This window comes from Lampetra planeri, chromosome 53 (genome assembly GCF_965212315.1).
Source record: "Lampetra planeri chromosome 53, kcLamPlan1.2.h2, whole genome shotgun sequence".
In the NCBI taxonomy this organism is placed as follows: Eukaryota; Metazoa; Chordata; class Hyperoartia; order Petromyzontiformes; family Petromyzontidae; genus Lampetra; species Lampetra planeri.
The window spans coordinates 7,339,284-7,358,021 of NC_136159.1; the positions used below are offsets into that span (position 1 = coordinate 7,339,284).

General features: G+C 53.6%; 1 protein-coding gene across 5 annotated transcripts in view; it reads left to right on the top strand.

Annotated features, from left to right (window-relative positions):
* The window catches only part of LOC144734938 (S phase cyclin A-associated protein in the endoplasmic reticulum-like), a 229,050-nt gene that overhangs the window by 126,801 nt on the left and 83,511 nt on the right, over nucleotides 1–18,738 (top strand). For all 5 annotated transcript variants that reach the window (XM_078617403.1, XM_078617404.1, XM_078617405.1 and 2 more), the window contains exons 22-23: nucleotides 16,003–16,068; nucleotides 16,465–16,591. In XM_078617403.1, the coding sequence (XP_078473529.1) occupies nucleotides 16,003–16,068; nucleotides 16,465–16,591 (193 nt within the window). The remainder of the gene's footprint in view (nucleotides 1–16,002; nucleotides 16,069–16,464; nucleotides 16,592–18,738) is intronic.

An 18,738-nucleotide genomic window follows, 5' to 3' on the forward strand; every position in this document is an offset into this window, starting at 1 on the left:
AGTAAGAGTGGGTTTGTTCACCGATCTCTGTTGCATTCCAGTGTGATTTCCCTCTCATGCTCGGCGTTTTCTCGGTGGGCTTTCATTCACACCTCTCACATCTCGTGCCGCAGGACCCTCCTGAGAATTGGTCTCGAGACTCAATTGAGGCTTTTTCCTCTGCGTAAAAAAAAAAAACATCGCTCCGGCCGCAACACCACTGCTCGTGCGCTCCCTCGTGCGTGCCGTGACGGCCTTCGTAGGTGCCTCGTGAGCAGCACTCGCCCCACACGTCTGTTGAGGCTACACGGGGGATCTTTGACGTCTGTGTGCGCGAGTGCACGCTCGCACTCCTCTGTGATTAAACACGTGCGACGGCACACGCCCCCCCCCCGCCCCCACCAGTGTGTGTGCGTGAAGTGGGCGAACGCGCGCAAAAGACAAAGGTGCCCCATTATGGCCTTTTAACGGACTGTTAGGGCAAGTGCTGTTCGCGAGCGCCTATGAAGGCCGGCGCAACGGCCCACTAGGTGGGTGGGTGGACAGCACCATGCCCGGCGAACGCACGCACAGACACACACACACGCACACACACACACGCGCGTGTTGTCGCGTCTGCCGCGCATACACGGGCGCGCGCGCGCCGTAATCTTGCGCAATTGGCCAAACCTCAACCGAAAACTTCAATCATTTTGACGCTAAGATGGGCGATTGCGCATTTTGGCATCATCGCCGCTCGAGCTGGCGAAGTACGGCGGCGGAGGGCTCGATTATTTATTTCCGTACGGATTATTAGCCCTGCGGTTTTGCAGCCAAGAAACTGACCCCTCCCCCCCACCGTTCTGAGCGCCAGTTTCGTCGCATCACGATCCGCAGCACGCGACCCTCGGCCGTCATCTCAGAATTCGCTGCATTGTTCACGGACTATTATTTTTGTTTGAAATGGCAATTAAACGGACGCTGCCACAGTGGTTGGAGGCAGCGCTCCGGCGCGTTGAACTTGCACCCCCAGAGGTCGCCGGTTCGCCCCCGATCTCCTGGCGCGGCGGTTGAAATGGTTCGTCAGATCGTGTGTTGTGGTTGGTGGTGGCGGCGGCGGCGGCGGTGTAAAGCATCGGCACCGTGTCAACTCTTCTAAGATGTCTAACCAAGACGTGGAAGAGGAGGCCAACATACCCTGTAGCGGAGGGCCCTCTGTCAGCAGTGGCGCGAGCGAGACACTGCAGGGCTGCGCCTTTCCCTCGTAAACAATGAAAACAAATGAATAGGGGTCGCGTGTGCGGTACCCTCAGACGGGGGTCGCCGCGCCCCGCACGCCTTGGCGGTCGACGCTGGACTTGCCCCGGCGCTGTCCGTCGGGGGCACGGTTGCATAGGGGGGGGCACGATTACGGAAGGGGGGGGCACGGCTGCTTAGGGGCATGTTTGCGAAGGCTCCTTCTGTTGTCACAGCGGCAGCTTATTTGTTTATTTCCGACGCGCTCCCTCTCTCTGGGTCCGCTCGTTACGGGTACCGTAATTGCCGCTCGTATCGTGCCTCGCGGAGCGCGGGGTAATTTCGCATGGAAATTGCCACCAGCCGACGGAACGGGAACGCTCGCCGGTGCAGTTAAAGTGGTGGGGAGGTGAATGAGTGGGGGTTGAGTGGGTGGGTGGGTGGGTGGGGGCGGTGCAGAGGTAAATTATGGACAAGGCCAAACAGCTGTGAAAATACGCTCGGCTCATGAATAGCGTTGAAGGCAGGCAAAGGCGAGGGCGTCTGTCACTCCACGCACAAATGAAAATGTTTTCTTCCGATTAAATTGCACTAAAGATTAATAAGTAATTAAAAACACAGGCGGTTTGTTCCAAACAATGTAATTCGCTTAAAACAAACGATGATTAATCTGTCAACCATTGCGACTTGTAATAGGGCAGGATAATGTTACCCAGAAGCCTTTGTTTGAAATTGACCACACCAGCGTCATCACCGGCCTTGATCAACCCACTGCTGTATAAAAGCCTCCCCACAGCGATCGCCATCTCTCTCCTGGCTCATGATGCAATGATCCACCGAGTACCTGCATGTGATCTTGAATTCAAAACTAAAAAACTATTTTCAATTTTCCTGGTGAAGCCCACTGAGCTATGTAGCTCTTTTTAAGAAGGGACCTGGCCTCAAATGCGAGCTCAACGTAGTGGCTTATCACGTGGATGTTTTTTTGCATTAGCCAAATACTCTATGAACGCACGTTGATTCTAAACGTGGAGGGGAAAAATCCACGCGACCACGGGGAGAGATGGACACCAAATTTCCAAATATCCAGTAGGTTCGAGATCGAACCCACAACCTCCTGTATATCAGGCGAGGCAGTTGACATCTTGCCACCGTGACGCCCTCGAATTCGTCGCTCCATCTCCGCGGGGAGCGTTCCTCATTGGAGTGCCGCCGTGAGTCTCGCCCCAGCGGCCCTCGTCCCGTCTGGCCGTGGCTCGTCCCTATCTCAGTGTTAAGTATTATATTTTGCTGCATTTCCCTTGGCAATGTCCACTCCTGTTGGGTGCACGTGTGTCATAGACGGTCATTGACACGGATTCAAAACCGTTCTCCTCCACGCCGGGTGTGCTGCGATCGAGGACCGCATTTGTCTCATCATCGTGCGCCCGTTAATTGTGAGCGTTCGCCCTCCCACCACCAACACTGCCACCACCCACCACCATCGACACCGCCACCACCACCACCACCCGCTTCCACGTCCCCCTTTCCAGGCCCGCGCTTTTACCACCTCCTCCGCTTCCATCCTCCACCTTTTTTTCTCCTCCTCAATCATCCTAATTACGGGCCACTTTGAGCAGAGGGACAGCCACACGATGCTTCTTATCTCGCGGGGGGTTTGTGCCGCAGCGCCGATTGCGTCGTCGTTTGAAACCAGACGTAACTGTCACCCCCCCAAACAAAAAAACCGACCAACAAGGGAGGGGCGGAGGGAGGGAGGGAGAGAAAAATAATGAAATTGGCTCCATTAAGGGATCTGTGTGAAAGCAGAATGGCGGTGGCGGTAGCAGTAGTGGCGGTTGTGGCTGAGGGGGGGAGGGGGTGATAGCGGTAGGTGAGAGGGCAGACGAGGGAGGGGTGGGGCGGGGGCGGAGGTAGCAGAATAGAGGTTGCGCTTGCGTGGCCCCGAGATCGTTCGGGGCTACTCGGTGGCGGTAAATTATTTTTCGCCGAATGCTGGGGTTATCGATTTAATAATGAAAGCAGTCTCCCCGCTCGGGATCGATCGCCCCGGGGAGGGGGCGACGGGACGGGGAGGGGAGCACGCGTCGTTTGTTTTGGGGGGGTTTTTTCGTAACAGGTTTTGAGTCGTGGCCCCGTTCGCTCCCCCCGTAAATTACCGGCGCTGCCAAACATAATGTAATGTGCAGTTTAAACAAATTGCTTTATTTAAAGGTGCTAGGGATCTTTATTTCTTTTTTTTTACACTTCTTCCCAAGTTGCAAGGCATCCTTGTTTATTCCTTCTGATATATTTTTGTTCTTTATTTTCAGCGGAGGCCTAAAAGCACGGCGGCCACTCGCTCGCTCGTTACGCGATGATAGGTCGGCGCGCTCGACTCGAATCGAGAGGCGAATTTCTGAAGTTGTTTCGCACCGCCCCCGCCCACCACACCGCCCACCTTCTGTCCCCCGTTCGTGCGCACGGGCACGGCGCAGTGAGTCCATCGACAGGTCCCGCGTGGTCGGGGTAAAGCGTGGGGAGGCACTCTCGCCCTCTTACGAGATGTCTCACCGGCTTTGGAGATTAGGCCAAGAGAATTCCCTCTGGAGGGCTTCTCTAGCAGTGGCAGGAGAAAGCAAGAATTGCAGGGTCTGCACCCTTACCTGCCGTGTCAACGTGGGTTGGCCTCACACCCTACCTTGTCGGATGTCGGAAGCTAAGTACGTTTGAGACTCGTTTTTCTCTTTGAACGAATGACCACCGGGGGCTTGTCAGCTGCTGTGTGCGTGGAGTTTGCAGAGCGTCTCCCCTCGTGCGGCGGTGGGTTTTCTCCGGGAGCTCCAGTTTCCTCCCGGCATGAAAGCACTCGCTCATGAAATTACCCCGACCCATCCTAGTTGTGCAGGATCCTCCTTCCTGAGTCTCGGGACTTGCTGGGGGTGATGAGCGCTGCAGCTGCCTCCCGCGACGTTTACCTTAGCTTGACATTTGTATAATCATCATCATCATCGTTACCGTTATTAGCTACACCTTCGTCTCGTCGCCCCCCCCCCCCTGCCCGAACTCGTGCGACGTCGGAGGGAACGGGAGACGCACAACTGCATCGTCTTAATAACCTGAGTGCGCCTTTAAAAATCTAAGAGCTACGGTGGTGGGAGCGCGGTGTGCCACGCTTAATTTCATTTTCTCGACGTGACCTTGAGTGATGAATGTCGCGGGGTGGGTGGGGGGGGGGGTTTGGGGGGGTTAGGTGGGGTGGGGTTAAGGAGTTTCCGGGATGGGGGGGAGCGGCAGCAGGAGAGAGCGGGGGCGACGCGCACGTCAGCGTGTGCGGCGGTGCGTGATGCGAGGGTCCCGCGGAGCGTCGCCCGCCCCGCGGTCGGAGCGGGCGACGTTTCAAGGATCTCCGGCGCAAGCCGCCAAGCTCGTCTGCTCAGGTGGCCTCCGATTTGTTTGGGGGTTTTATTTTGTTTGTTTTTGTCGATCAACGGCCAACAATAAGCACACTTTGGATGCAGCTTAAAGAGCATAAATTAATTATGAATCACAATACTTGGTGGCGAAAGGCCTACCTACGTGTTGAATTGGTATTTGACTGTTTTAACGAATCATCCTTTGTGCTTTTCTGAACCCCCATAGCAAACAAATATTGTGTTCAGGTTCTTCCACTGCAGTTCACTCAACTTCAGCCCGGTATATCTTTTCTAATCGTTACAATCTGTTTTGCTTATCACACGTCCTGTCAGTTATGCGATAAAATAGTTACGTAATTAAGCAAACTACGAAAATTATGACAGCGTACAAACCACTGTGCCGTAAATTGCCCCAGATAGAACTTTAGACCATCACTTCACGTCCTTGTTATTCCATATATTGGTAAGAAATCAAATATGAAATAATAATGAGCCGTGATAATCCCAACGAAAGGATATCTTTCAAAGCAGGCGGCACGATCATCGTGAACCTCGCATCGTACGGTGTGTGTCGTAGCATCGGCACGGCACGGCAGCTCTCACGGTTCCCCCACATTCCTCCCCCTTCCGCGGGCGATCCCGCTTGCTCGGCTGCCCTACAGGCACCGTCACACCTGAGCGATCTGTCACGTGTATGTACGTGCGTGTGCGCGCGCGCACGCGCAAGTACGTCTCCCATCGCAGAGACGTCCACGTATAAGCGATTCTAGTTGCATGCAATCAATTGCAAGCAACAGTTCGTTCAGTTCTAGACCCTCGCCTTTAGGCGTCACAACAACGATGGGAAGCGTGTTTGTCCGTACTCCCATCGATGCCATCGTCATCACCATCAATCGCGATCTTTCCACTGGTGGACGAAGGCCCTCTCCGAGCCGTCGCCATCTCTCGCCGTTCTCCCGCGATGCAACAAACCATACGGACACCGTCACTCGAGCTGATTTGATCGCTCCATCTCTCCGACTTTGGTCTTGACCACCGGCGAATCGTCCCTTACGGCGACGCGTCCTGCCCAGGCCCCACTTAATTATCTGAACCGTCAATTTCGAAGATGTCTCTAAACGTGGGCACGTGCTCCGCTTCGGCCTCCTCGAGTCGGGGGCCGCCTGGGACGCGGCGCAGCCAAAGCACCGCAGCACCGACGGCCGCCGCTTGCGCCTTGAGTTGTGGAGGCTTCCTCTCGTCATCCGACCTCTCACCCCAAATCCGTACAAATCCATACAAAGCCAGAGGCATTCGCTCTTGAAAGTGTTTCGTCAATCCCGTGGGAATTATATGAAACTTCCGTCACCTTTCTTGGGAAATATTTTTGCACGGATGCCAGCCTTCTCCCCCGACCACTTGGTCAGCCCTCCTCCCCCCCCACAACCCACCCCTCCCCACGCCTCCCTCCCCCCCACTCCACCACCTGCACCTGCCAGTGAGGATAGACGGGGAGGGGTCAGGGTTCAGGGTCAAGGGTCGCTCGGCCGTCCGTAAACCCCGGGGCCTGCGGCAGACGGGGCGGCTCCGCCCAGCCCAATGCAGCGTTCCCACCACACCACTGCCATTGAGGACCTTCCCTCATTTATCCCACTGGTTGGGCCATCTCTGTGTGAGTGTGGGGGGGGGTGATGGCGCAGTGTTTAGCGTTCTGCGCTACGAACCCGGCCACCCGAGTTAAATTCTCGCTCGCGACCAGTAACGGTGGTGAATGTATAAACCGATCCTGGCCCTTGCCTTTAGGTCGACTCGGCCATAAACAAGTACCTTGTGCAGTGTATAAACATACACAGCACTGGGGAGACAAATGCTGTCGAGCATGGTGCTCGCCACACCACCCCCTCCTGTGCCATGTCGGCCGTCATAGGTCCAAGGGGGAATCTTTGTCATGGGCTTCGTCCACTTTTCATCACCGTTAAATGGCCTGTCCCGCAGTACGACACCTTACTCGATTCGCCGGCGAATTCATTTATTTATGTTTCAATTATTATTGGGTGCAATTATGAACAACAGTATCAGACTTTAGGACATCTAATCGGCATAATCATCAGTTCACTGCAGCTCAAAGTCTCGGTCCCTACAAGGCGTGTGTTGCAGCTAGGAGATGTCCCGTGTGTGAGCTCGGCAGAACCAGTGATCTCGTGCCGACAATGCGTTCAGGGACGCCGTTTCCATATCCGGACAGCAGCACGAAGGGAGCTTCTGTCCAGGGAGCACATTCTGGCAACCGAGGTGCATACGTTTAGTAAGTGTTTGTTACCAGACTTAAATCCCGCCCCAACTTTTGAAGGCCCAAATGTCACGTGTTTTTTTTTTCCTTCCCTGTTGTAATCACAGAGATTTGACTGCAAAGTTCAGTTCTCTAGCCCTTCCAGAGCATCGCTCAGGTCATGCGTATTGGGTTAGTTCTACTGTCCGTGTGCATGGCCGAGACACACGCGATGTTAGTCTTGCCTGTGTGTGTACGAGTGTCTTTGTGTACGCTTCTAAGTCTCCCCCCCTGGGTTGTAATCTCTGTGTGTTTGTGTATAGTTGTCTTAGGCGTTTATAGCCGGGCGGTGGTGGCGGTGGTGGTGGTGGCTATCCACATGGCCCATATCCTGTGCTGTGGAGGCGAGGGTTGGTGAATCACACATCATGTTGTGAAACTCCCCTTCCTGTGAGCGGTCGGGGAAAGCCATACCCTGGCTCACCAGGGCATGGCGACCCGTTCCATCTGTTTGGGATAGAGTGTTGCCCCCTCGCGTATGTCAGCTTTCTGCGGGTGCTCCAGTTTCCTCCCGCATGTGTAAACACTCATTAATTGGCAGAAAACAACTTAATATACAGAGGACCACGGAGCTTGGGAAATTGAGTCGAGTGAGCGAATACTGTACGCATTTCTATTTTTTATGATTATTTAATCTGCCCATCTATTTCGTTATAGGAATATAGCTCGTTATAACTAGTGTCCTATATTAAAGATCCCATACGGAACCGGCCAGGTTCCCAAACGCAAAGGTGAGAGTTCAAATCCTGGTTGGGGGTTCACTCGACCCATCATCCTTCCTCGGTGCCTAAAATCGGTACCACTTTGTGGAGAATTCATCTATGGCTGCCCTACAGACAGACTCGCCCCGAATGGTTACAGTCTGGAAATGAAACACGACATTCTCATGCCTCTTTTGTTCAACCCAATTTCAAGTTTCTCCTCATCCTCACCGACGTGAAACGCATCTCGGACGCGAGCTGCACCACGACACAATGCTTCGTCTGTGCTGCCCCTTATCAGCGACTATCGCTCATCTTCAGTCAAGGCTTTGGGGGGCGATGGGGGCGGTGTGGCACTGCTGCTTGGAGAAAGGTCGGCGGTGATGGAAGACGGAGGGAGAGGGGCGGCGCGGGGAGATAGTCAAGCACGCAGTGGCAGTGGTGGCGGCGACGGTGGTGATGGCGGTGGTGATGGCGGTGGTGGTGGCGGCGGCTGTGGCAGTGGCAGTGGTGGAGGTGGTGGTGGCGGCTGTGGCGGTGGTGGTGGCGGTGGTAGCGGTGGTTACGGTGGTGGGTGGCGGTGTTGGTGGTGGCGGTGTTGGTGGTGGGCTTTTCAGGGTGCCCCGGCTAGGATGCCACGCGTATATGTTGGCACTCGCTAAATTACCGCTGTCGTGGTAACCCGAGCGACGGAGTGACGTTTCAGAGTTGGCCGTGTGCCGCGAAACGGAAGGGGGGCGGTGGAGTGGGGGGGTCTGGGATGGGAGGGGAGGGGTGAATTGGCACCGATGTTCACGTTTTCTGTGACTTGCGCGATGAAATCTGCCCGTCTGCGGGAGCCGGACGGATTGTTGCATCACGAGACTCTGAGATGGTGACGGCTTGCGGAGGAGGCCTTCATCCAACTGTGTATAGATCGTGGCTGATGGTGATGAAAATGACACGCGCATATATTCCATTTGTTTTTCCACAGTTCAGAAATCGTCAGTTCCAACTGGCTTATTTTTAGTGGCTCGGTAACACAAACATTAGCGTACGACCGCTATTCATCATCCAGCCCTGCGGTTGTGTCACCGTCGCTTGGCCTAAACGCCGCCGCTGCCAATCCTGCCCTGGGAACCGAGGCAAAAGGCCCGCGTCAGTGGGAAGCGCGGGGCCCCCGCTGCTTCTCGGCTCGTCGACCGCCCTTCCACTTTTCCCACCGTGCTGCTGCGGTCGTCTGCGTGGCGATTGTCAATCGGGTCGGCCGTGCCCGCGAGCGTCAAGGTTATCGACCGGATCGCTCTCGATATCGCGCGGCTTAGTCCCCGTCGCCCTGCGACTGCCTCGTCCACTTCTGAGCGAGTGTTCGCGCAGCGGCGGGGAAAGTTAAACGACGGCGTGTCGTTCGCAATCGCGACGACCGATCAAATTCGCCGAGGGGCCCGCAGCAGTGAGTGGCGAAAAGGTCGAGAGAATAAATGTCTCCGGATTCTCCAGCGTTTCCCTCCCACATCCCCAAAATCGTCGTCGCCAAGCATCATAAAGCAGCAGGACCATCCTGAAAAATAAGACTCTTTGAATCTTTGCTGGATAAATATGTCGGCCTTATTATTATTATTATTACAACCCATCAGCATCTTTTCCGCCATCTCCTGCGAGCGAGCCTTGGACACTCCACGCGGCCTCCAAGTTGCACCTAGCCTGGTACAAGCGCCAAGGTGACGTCACCTTGTACCGGGCGAGCGAGCGGAATGTGTCGTCCTCGTTGTCGGCGATGTCGCACGAGAGCGCGAACAACACGAGCAGTGTGTTCCTCGGCGGCGGAGGGAGAGAGGGAAAAAAAAACACACAAAGAGCTCCAGTTCTCGCGCCGCGCGATCCGTTGCCAAAACAGCGACGCGCGACGCGACCGAGCGTCTGTCGCCCAGAGATCGTCCTGCTGAGTGACGGAGAGAACGAGGAGGAGGAGGTTTTTTTTCTCTTTAAGGAGGACGACTGAAAGAGAGAAAGACGGGGGGAGAAAGAAAAAAACTTTAGAAAAGGCCAAGGAAAGAAAAATGATCACGTTCGCCGAGAGACATTTGGTTTATGAAATGGCTCCAGGTCCTTTCAAACAAGCCGCCATGCACAGTCCAGAGCATTTATCTTGTTTTTCTTCAGATGTTCTGAGTTTTTTTTTTACTTAACCATGCTGCTCACTGGGTTTTTAAGTCACCTTTGTCGGTCGCTCGGTCAGACGGTCGATATTTTTGGGGGTTTTTTCTCCCCCTAAAACCAGAATGATCTTGGAACGACATGCGGTGAAAGCGCGGCGCACTCAAGGCGGACTGCTGACTATTGCAGGAGGGACTCGCCCCCGCCGCAAAGTGACCTCGCCCCCCAACAAACAAGTCGAAGACGCAACCCAAAAACAACCAAGGGGATCTTGTCTCGTAGAAAAATAACTCGGCACCCAATAGGCCTCCTGCGCACATCTGAACCCTCCGCCGTAATATTAGTAAAAAGTTTTTTTTTTTTTGCACATCCCATCAGCCTCACGGCCTTCTGGGAGTACATCATTTCAGCGGGATTGATTCAACACAATTACTGGACCGGTAACGACCATTCTGGGTTTGGTACTCGATTACAAAGTCATATTTGGAGGTTAATAATTGGTTTATTTTGGGTTAGAGTGTGTTGGTATAATGTCAATATTTAGCGTTAGCCCTCCATCACTTGATGACAGAGCCCATCAAATCGAGATGTGACGTTGTGGGAAAATGTGCCAATTGATTTTATGTATCAGAAACACCGGGGGAGGGTGAATGTTGCAAAGCAAGGAAAAAATGTTCACTGTTTTTGTGCGAAGACGTTTCTTTGGAAATTACAGCCAGCATCGTCGGGAGTTCAAACGATGATCTAACCCAAAAGAAACCGATCATGAACCATAGTGTTGGTTGTGAAAGCCTGTAGGTCAAACCCATACCAGCATTCAGCCCGGAGGGAGAATCGCAGGAGGAGACACGCTTTCCCAACGTTATTCACAACTACATTGGAAGGTGAATATTGGTTCCCGCATAAATAAAGGCGTTGCTGTAATTGCAGAAATTATTAACCACGTCAGATTTCCTGAAGGCATGGCCATTTTAACAATCGATAGACGTGAACTGCAGGAATTGATTGGAATAACTTGGTGAAGTCAGAGCGATGAAAGTTAACGGTGCAGCCCTGCGATGACCAGGCACGATGTCCCGCGGTGAGTAGATGTCACTGCCCACGACTTGACGCCTGGATTAACGAGCGATGCCAGTCTGTCGCATCTTCACGCAGTGTCCCTTGTACCCGGGAGACGGTCGACAGGTGAGGGCAACCTCACCGTCAAAAGTTCCAAAGGGCATCGTAAGAATAGGCATGGCCCCTCTACGGAATAATCCAGCGGCTTGACACGCAAAACTGAATGCAACATCGCCGCCATCCCAGCGTGGATAAAACACATTCCTGCGGAGGGAGTTGGTAGGAACGTTGGGTTGCTCGGTCAATGGCCAGGGTCAACGGCGGCGTGGTGTATTCCGCAAATATGCCCGACTGTGAGGGCGGGCACAAGCCGGCGTGAGTAGGTTAAACGTTGAGTTTTATAAGGGCACAACGGGGTGACCAGCCCCTCCCCACCCAGCCCCACCCCTCTCACCCCCCACCCAGCCCCACCCTCCCCACCCAGCCCCTCCCCACCCAACCCCTTTTTGCACGACGGACACAATAATCCCCTGTGGGCTGGTGTAACCAGGAGGTTCCTACCAGTAAAAATTCAGTTAATCTAGTTCATCTACGTCTGACACTGATATGTGATGAGCGTTTCTCCGCTTATTGAAAATGACGGACATGTTGTTTGCGTCTGAACAGCAGTCCAGTGAAAGTCCCAACGCAAAAGATCCCAAGGTTTGACCTTCCACGAAGCTCATTGTCCACACTAAATCGCGTCCACTGCACAAACCATGGCAGTGTGCGACTTTGGCCATCCAGAACAGACCATACAACGTACAACGACGCAATGCCCGATCCACAAATATGAAGGAGACATCGCAGCGATACGCTCGGCTCGTCCTGACGCGATTATTTGGCTTGACCACCGTAAATGTGAAATTGTTGCTGCTGCTCTGCATCTTTCATCAGCTATACGAAAGAAGAGGCAGTCCTAATTGGTCGGTTTAGTGAGGACTCTGGTAAAAAGCCGCTTACACAAGCGATTACCCACGTCTTTCGAAGTGTCTGGAAATGTGCATCTGAAGTCGTTGAACGGCCTCGAGCGGGCTAGTGAGCGGGTGGGCGGGCGAGCGGGCGGGCGAGCGGGCGGGCGGGCAGGCGAACGGGCAAGCGGGCGGGCAGGCGGGCGAGCGGGTGGGCGGGCGGGTTAGCGAGAGGGCGAGCGGACACCGTCCTTTGTACAACCGCAGCATTGCGCGGGTTAAACCCCCGACACGCCTTGTGGCTCGAAGCTCTTATGCGCATAACGTCCTGGATCGCGGGATCACAAGGGCACTCGGCGGGGGAGACACGTGTGGCGCCATCCCATCCAATCGGAAACGATTCGTTATTATGATTAATGCCGCTGACAGCGATAGCTGGTTAGGTGCGCAGACCGCTCGGGGGCGTTTTGCCGAACCGTCGGCAGCCGACGCCGCCAGCCGCCGTTGCCGAGGCGGGCATAGCAGTAAATGCGGTGAGGTTTGGCTGAAGAGAGGAGGCAGTTGAGTCGGCACACTTCTGAGGACACACGATTAAAGGCCCTAAATCCCGTCGGGGATTGATTTATTGGCTCGTTTTTTTTTATTTTTTTTAAATGCTCACAGAAGTCGTGGGGACACATGCCTGGGTTTATGAGCGGTTGCGACAATCTCGTTTCACCCCGATTTCAATGCCGTCCCCCACCCACACACACACACCATGTAAGCCAAACACGGTTGGCCCGTGACGGGCGGTCCCGCGAACCCGTCGCACATCTCGTCTCCAGCGAGTGGCCGCCCTGGGGTTTCCTTCCCCCCCCCCCCAGTCGCGTGTTGAAGGTCAAAGTTCGTTCGTCAGTGAGATTTTGTTGCTCAGGTGAGCATTGAAGCGGTGGTTACCTCCTGTTTGCGGGCCTGAGCCCACAGTGGGAATTCTACATTCCTGTGGCAGGGGGCGAGTCTCTTCGTAGGACAACCGCCACACAGCGGTACTCACCTTCGCAAATCCCCAACCTCCTGATCAAGGTGCCTGCCAGTTGAAGTTCATTAGTCAATTACTGCCTGCGAACATACCGTAGATATGCAGTGGTCCTTCGGTGTACGATGCCAATGATTAACGACATTTCGATTCACGATTCGCCGCCCATAGGGTCCCATTGCTTCTGCTAACGATGCATTTTCGATCAACGATATGTTTACGTTATCACACGGACCCGCCGATTTCGGCCAATCGGAGCGCTGCTAACGTTTGCTTTGCTGCAGACCTCAGCCAATCAGCGACGCCTTTTTTTGACCCCTCAACCTCCACCACCTCTGAACATCCAGAGGTTCTGATGGAAGGAGGGTCTCCTTGCAAAAAAAAAACGTTTCTCCCACCCCAACTTCTCCATCAACCCTTTAAGTCATTCATCTTCTTAGTTCTTATGTTAAGCTCTATTTAATCTTTATTTACCCATGTTGCTATTAATATTAATGCTTTAATATGTTCTTATACCGTTTATTTATAAAAATTGCATTTTTAAATATAAACTATGTTTTTTATGGTGAAAAAGGTCAACTTCCGATCGTTTTGGAACAAATTAAGCCTTTAACATGTATTTCCTATAATTATATTTATGATAATTTAAATTAAAGATGGGTTTTTCTGCTCCAAATTAATATCGTTAACCGAGGGATCAGCGTATTTCTATCACACGCTTGGATGTATTTCTATCATCGGCATCGGCCCCGAACTATCCACTTGGTCGGTAACGAAGCGGGGTTCAGTTGTCGGATCCAATTTGCCGAAAATCCGCGCACTATTTGCTGGAATGTTTGCGCGGAAACTTTAAATACCTCCTTCGGGGAATGACGCCTCGGTCGTTCTTCCAATTCAACAAGGGGAGGCGAAGCAGAACCTGGAAGAATTTACAGAGCCGTTAGCCTCTTATCGCAATGCCTATAAATAGTTCCGAAGATCCCCGGGCAACGTAATAACACCGAAAGAAGAAAAAAATGTTGAGGCCCGACCGGCCACAGCGGACGGCGGGCGTGGAGATGCGATGTTTCACGGCGTCGTCTTTCGGTAATTCGTGCCTGAGTATCGCCCGATCGCGGGTGGCAACAGAACTGGGACGCGTTCGTCGATGGTAAACACCGTGGCCTCGGAACAGAATGTACGTTCACGATGGGTGCCGTTCGGGGGCGGTGGCCATCGTGCACAGCGCGTGGAGAGGTCACTCTTCTTCTGGCCTCTCCGCACGCGCTCTGAAGTGGAAGAGCCACTGCTGTTGTTTATTTTGTAGATGCGTGAGGATCGGTCGGTCGGTTGGTCGGTCATCACCGAGCTTGGACTCGGAACAGGGGCAGCAGGGAGTCGACAGCACGGGTGGCTGGGGGGGAAGGGGGTTCGTCATCATCGCCATTGGTTTTTTGCGACGCGCCTCCCATGCGGTGCATCTTCGTGCCGCCCGCACAGTGGGCCTGTACAGAAACGGCCGCAGACCAAGTTTGCAGTGTTCAAAAACATCGCAAATTTCACAACAAACGAGAATAATCCAAATTACAAAGATAAAACGTGCTTGGATGTCTTCTCTTCTTTTTTGTCCTGTTCATTTTAATTATTCATACGCCATCTGAAAATAGTACGCCTTAAGTCTTGAACTGCCGGGAGCATCGATAACATTTCCTTGTAAGCTGTTCCACAATTTTGGGTGCCAAAAAGCACCAAAATGCCCGTTTAGCAATTCTCAATTTCGTCCGCCGGTCTTGTAATAATAAGTAATATTAAAAAATACTTTTTTTTTAAACATGCTTTAATGAAATGTACCGTACGAGTAATGGCAGAACTCCACGACTCCAGGAAGTGGCCCCGAAGCTTGCCATAACGTAAGGGGCCGTGGTGATTTACAGCCAACGTCAGTTGAGCGTGGACAATTAGACCCAAGCCGAAACAAAACATATAAAACAGATGGTTTACATGTTTTTATTTTTAATGATAGAATATAGTATTGTCATCAGTATCACATAAGTATACGAAGTTTGCAGTCGATACCACATTGGGAAGTGGGTTAAAATGGAGTTACAAGATTTTAGGATACGACAACAACAACAGAGTGAGTTAATAGAAAGTGTGTAAAAAGATTGTTAAAAAAAAATAATGATAGAATATAGTATTGTCATCAGTAAGACATAAGTATACCAAGTTTGCAGTCGATACCACATTGGGAAGTGAGTTAAAATGGAGTTACAAGATTTGAGGATACGACAACGACAACAACAACAACAGAGTGAGTTAAATAAAAGCGTGTAAAAATGATCACGTCTGGTATCGAGCGAAATTCACGGCTTGGAACGCGCCGTTCCGGGACGGTGCGAGCAAACGGCACGGAAGATCGAGGGACCTCCCGCCGAGCGAGCGTCGTAGCGGACGAGCGTCGTGGACGAATCTCGACGTTCTCGGTGGACGGGGGGAGGCTGTGACCGCTTTTTTTGCCGTTAGTCTCTCCGCCGTTTCTGTTGTGGAAACAGCTTTGGAAGAGAAGAGAGATGAGCGGGTGCGGTGCTCACTTAACAGCACTTGCCCCAAACCTCTGTGTGAGATATACGGGGAATATGTATCTTTATACGTTGGGGAGCGGCGGTGGTGCAGTGGTTTACAATAACACGCTACGCGAACTCTGAGCCTTGAGTGAGATTCACAGCCACGGCTAGCATCAGTGGCGACTCGTATCAGAACTTTTCTTGGGTCTTCCTTAGAGTCAACTCATCGTTTTACCTGGGGAGACAAAGGCGGCCTGGCGTCATGTTGGCCACACCACCACCTTGTTAAAAAGGTCCTCGCTAACAGCCATTGCCCTGACAGTCATAATACTGTACAGGGGATCTGTGTGTGTGTGTGCGCGCGCGGCAGGGAGGGTGTTGCAGACGTAGTTACGCGTCTCCACACTGGTCCCACCGCGACGGGATATTACGCTGGGTGGCAGACGTTAGGCGCGGTGGTGTAGGAGGGCCTGGCGAGCTAGACGAGGCTGGGGAGCAGAGCAGGTGCTGGGAGACCGCCAGGTCACCTCTTGGAGGTCGTCCACGTGTCTCCTGTGCATCAGCAGCAGCAGCCGCGGGGTCTGGTCGAGCGGATAGAGAGAGTTGGTGGCGATGAGCTGCGGTGGTGGTGATGGTGGCATCAAAATATTTGTCCACCATGGCTTCTTGACCTGGATTCATCGTATTTCTTTGTCGGGCAGGGCCAAGGAATTCGAGGCGTCTCTGGATGGAAAGGTTCAAGTCCCGGAGTCGGCCTACAAAGCCAAGTGAGCGCGCGACGGAGACACGCACCGCTTACGCACGCAGCGAGTGGGCAAGCACGCCCGCGCGGCTGTGTTAACGTAGCCAGCGTTGTGTTATCGCAACTCGCAGCCGAGTCTCGTCAACAACGACAGGCTGTGGAGTTCTAGTCAAGTCTTAAAGCGTGCAGTCCACACAATGGGTGAATTTCTCAATCCGGGTAACCGCGCTCGCTCTGCGCGCTGTTGGCTTGGCCCGCACGCAACGACCGCACGAAATCCCCCGAGACTCGGCGGACGTCGCAGCCCGGTAGTTGTCGACGGGAGAGACGAAAACTCGGCGGAGCCCGCGCCCCTCACCGGGCGGGCGACCGAACGATGGAGTGTGCGTGCGCGTGACCGTGTCTCTTGCCGCACCTCCAGGCTCCAGCGTCTGGTGAAGGACATCAACAAGCAGCTGCAGAGCCACGAGAGCGGCCCGTGGCCAAACAACAAGGTGCTGGCGCTTGACAGGGCCCTCGGCGAGCTCATGCGCATTATGGAGAAGCAGGTGAGGAGGCCGCTCCCCAGAGGTCGCAAACGGGTTTTGATTCCTTACCCGTACCCGGCCGCACCAGGGTCGCAAATGGGTACCCGTACCCGGCCGGGTACGGCTTCCCGTTCCCTACCCGTACCCTACCCGAAATGAGTGACAAACGGTTACTCACCAGTGACTCACGGCCTACCCGTACCCGTACCCGGCCGCACCAGGGTCGCAAACGGCTACCTGTACCCGTACTCGGCCGGGTACGGGTAGCCGGGTATCGGGTAGGGTACGGGTATCGGGTACCCGGTTGCGACCTCTGCCGCTCCCCCGCGTCACTGCGTTGTCGCTCCCCCCGGCACCGCCGTTCCCCACGGCGTTGCCGCTCCTCACCGTTGGTAACGCGCATCCAGACTCAAGTGTGCCAGAATGTTTCGAAGCCCATCATGCATTGCAGTTTAGCTTGTACTGCCGTGGTCACGTCAGCAAACTTTACGCGCGCACACACCCACAGACACAGATACACGCACGTACAGATAACCTTTAACGGACTGTTTTAACTATTGCGGTAAGAAGTACTTATAAAGGCCGACGCAGCACACCAATGAGGGGGTGGGTGGCCAACGCCGTTGCACGACCGCCTTTGTCTCCCCAGTGCCGATGTTTACACACCGCAAAATTACACACAGTCTCATTCCTCTACAGATGCACACGTGCAAGCACGCATGACGTATGCACGTGCAAATTGCCTTTTTTTCGAGAAGATTGACGAGACACGCCGGGCGTGCCACCTCGGCGGGGCGGTAACGCGGCGGCGGGGAGTGATGGGCAGCGCTACGGGTGGCGGGGACTATCCTCCTTCCGTCGTCGGTGCGTTGGCTTGTCCCTCGGCGCGTCGGTTTCGTGCGTTTGGTTTTGGTAGTTTGGGCCGGCGGCGGATAGTTGGTCCGCATGTGCCGGTGTGCGAAGGTAGAGATGGTGGTGATTCAGCAGTAAAACTTGAGCACTGGTAACACAAAGCAGATATACTGCTCCACTTAGGCAGGGAAAAGTCGTAAAAGGGATTCCCGAAGGGAGTTTATTGGAACGAGCGCACGCACGCACGCACGCGTACACATGGATGTTGGGCGAGCGCCGCGCGTGAGAGAGACAAAAACAAAAATGCCTGTGGGGGCCATGTAGACTTGGGGCAAGTTCTGTTTGAGAGCAACTATTAGGACGTGCATGGCCGCTTTTCGTCTCCCCAGTGGCTGTGTTCACGCAGCACACCGGCTACTAATTTTGGGCGAATCGATGAACGGGGGGCGGGGGCCAAACCGGTTCGGATATCGCTTGTCATTGATGTTAGCCGCGGCTGGGAATCGTACGCAGGCATCTGGGTTCATAAGCGCGGCCGCCCTAACCGCTGTCCCCACCGCTCTCCACTCAAATGCAAAGACCGCAAATGCGCACGGCCACACGTCAAATAAACAAGCACGGCAAGGTGGCTGCTTCATCACTCAAACGATTAAAGCATCGACCAGCAGGCCCTCCCCGCATGAATGCATTCCGGTGATGATGATGAGGACGATGCATCCCTCCGCTTGAAAGTGGCAAACCCTGAAGCCGGCTTCGACTTTCCTGTGTCTCATCAGCGTGGGTGCGGACAGTTAAGCCAGCGCTACTGGGTGGTCCATTGTGGATAGGCCAGGGTCATGCACGAACCTTGTGAGGTCTGAAGTGGATATTGAGCGATGTGAAATAATCCACTTGTGTAACAAAACACATTTTTTGTCCCAGGGTAGTAAGTGTTATTTCCTAATTGCTTGTGCCTATAAAGTGCAGAAAATGGCTATTATTCCCCACAAACTTTGCTTTTGTGACCAGGACAGTGATATTTTGAAATTTACCTATTTTCAATGAGAGAACGTGGTGTGCATTTGCGTCTTTCCTTCACATTAAGTCCTGGTTTTCTGTACTTTTTAGGCATAAGCAATTAAAAAATAACACTTACTACCCAGGGACAAAAATCTTGATACATATAATCGAAGCGCCTGTGTGTGGGGGAGAGTTGCTCATCATCTCCACTGGGGGGTCTTGAGCCAGCGGTGGAAATTCCATGTTCACGTGACGGATGCTAGTCCCGCCCCCCACCCCAAAAACAAAATTTGTGAAGGTTGCGTCCCTCCATGTAC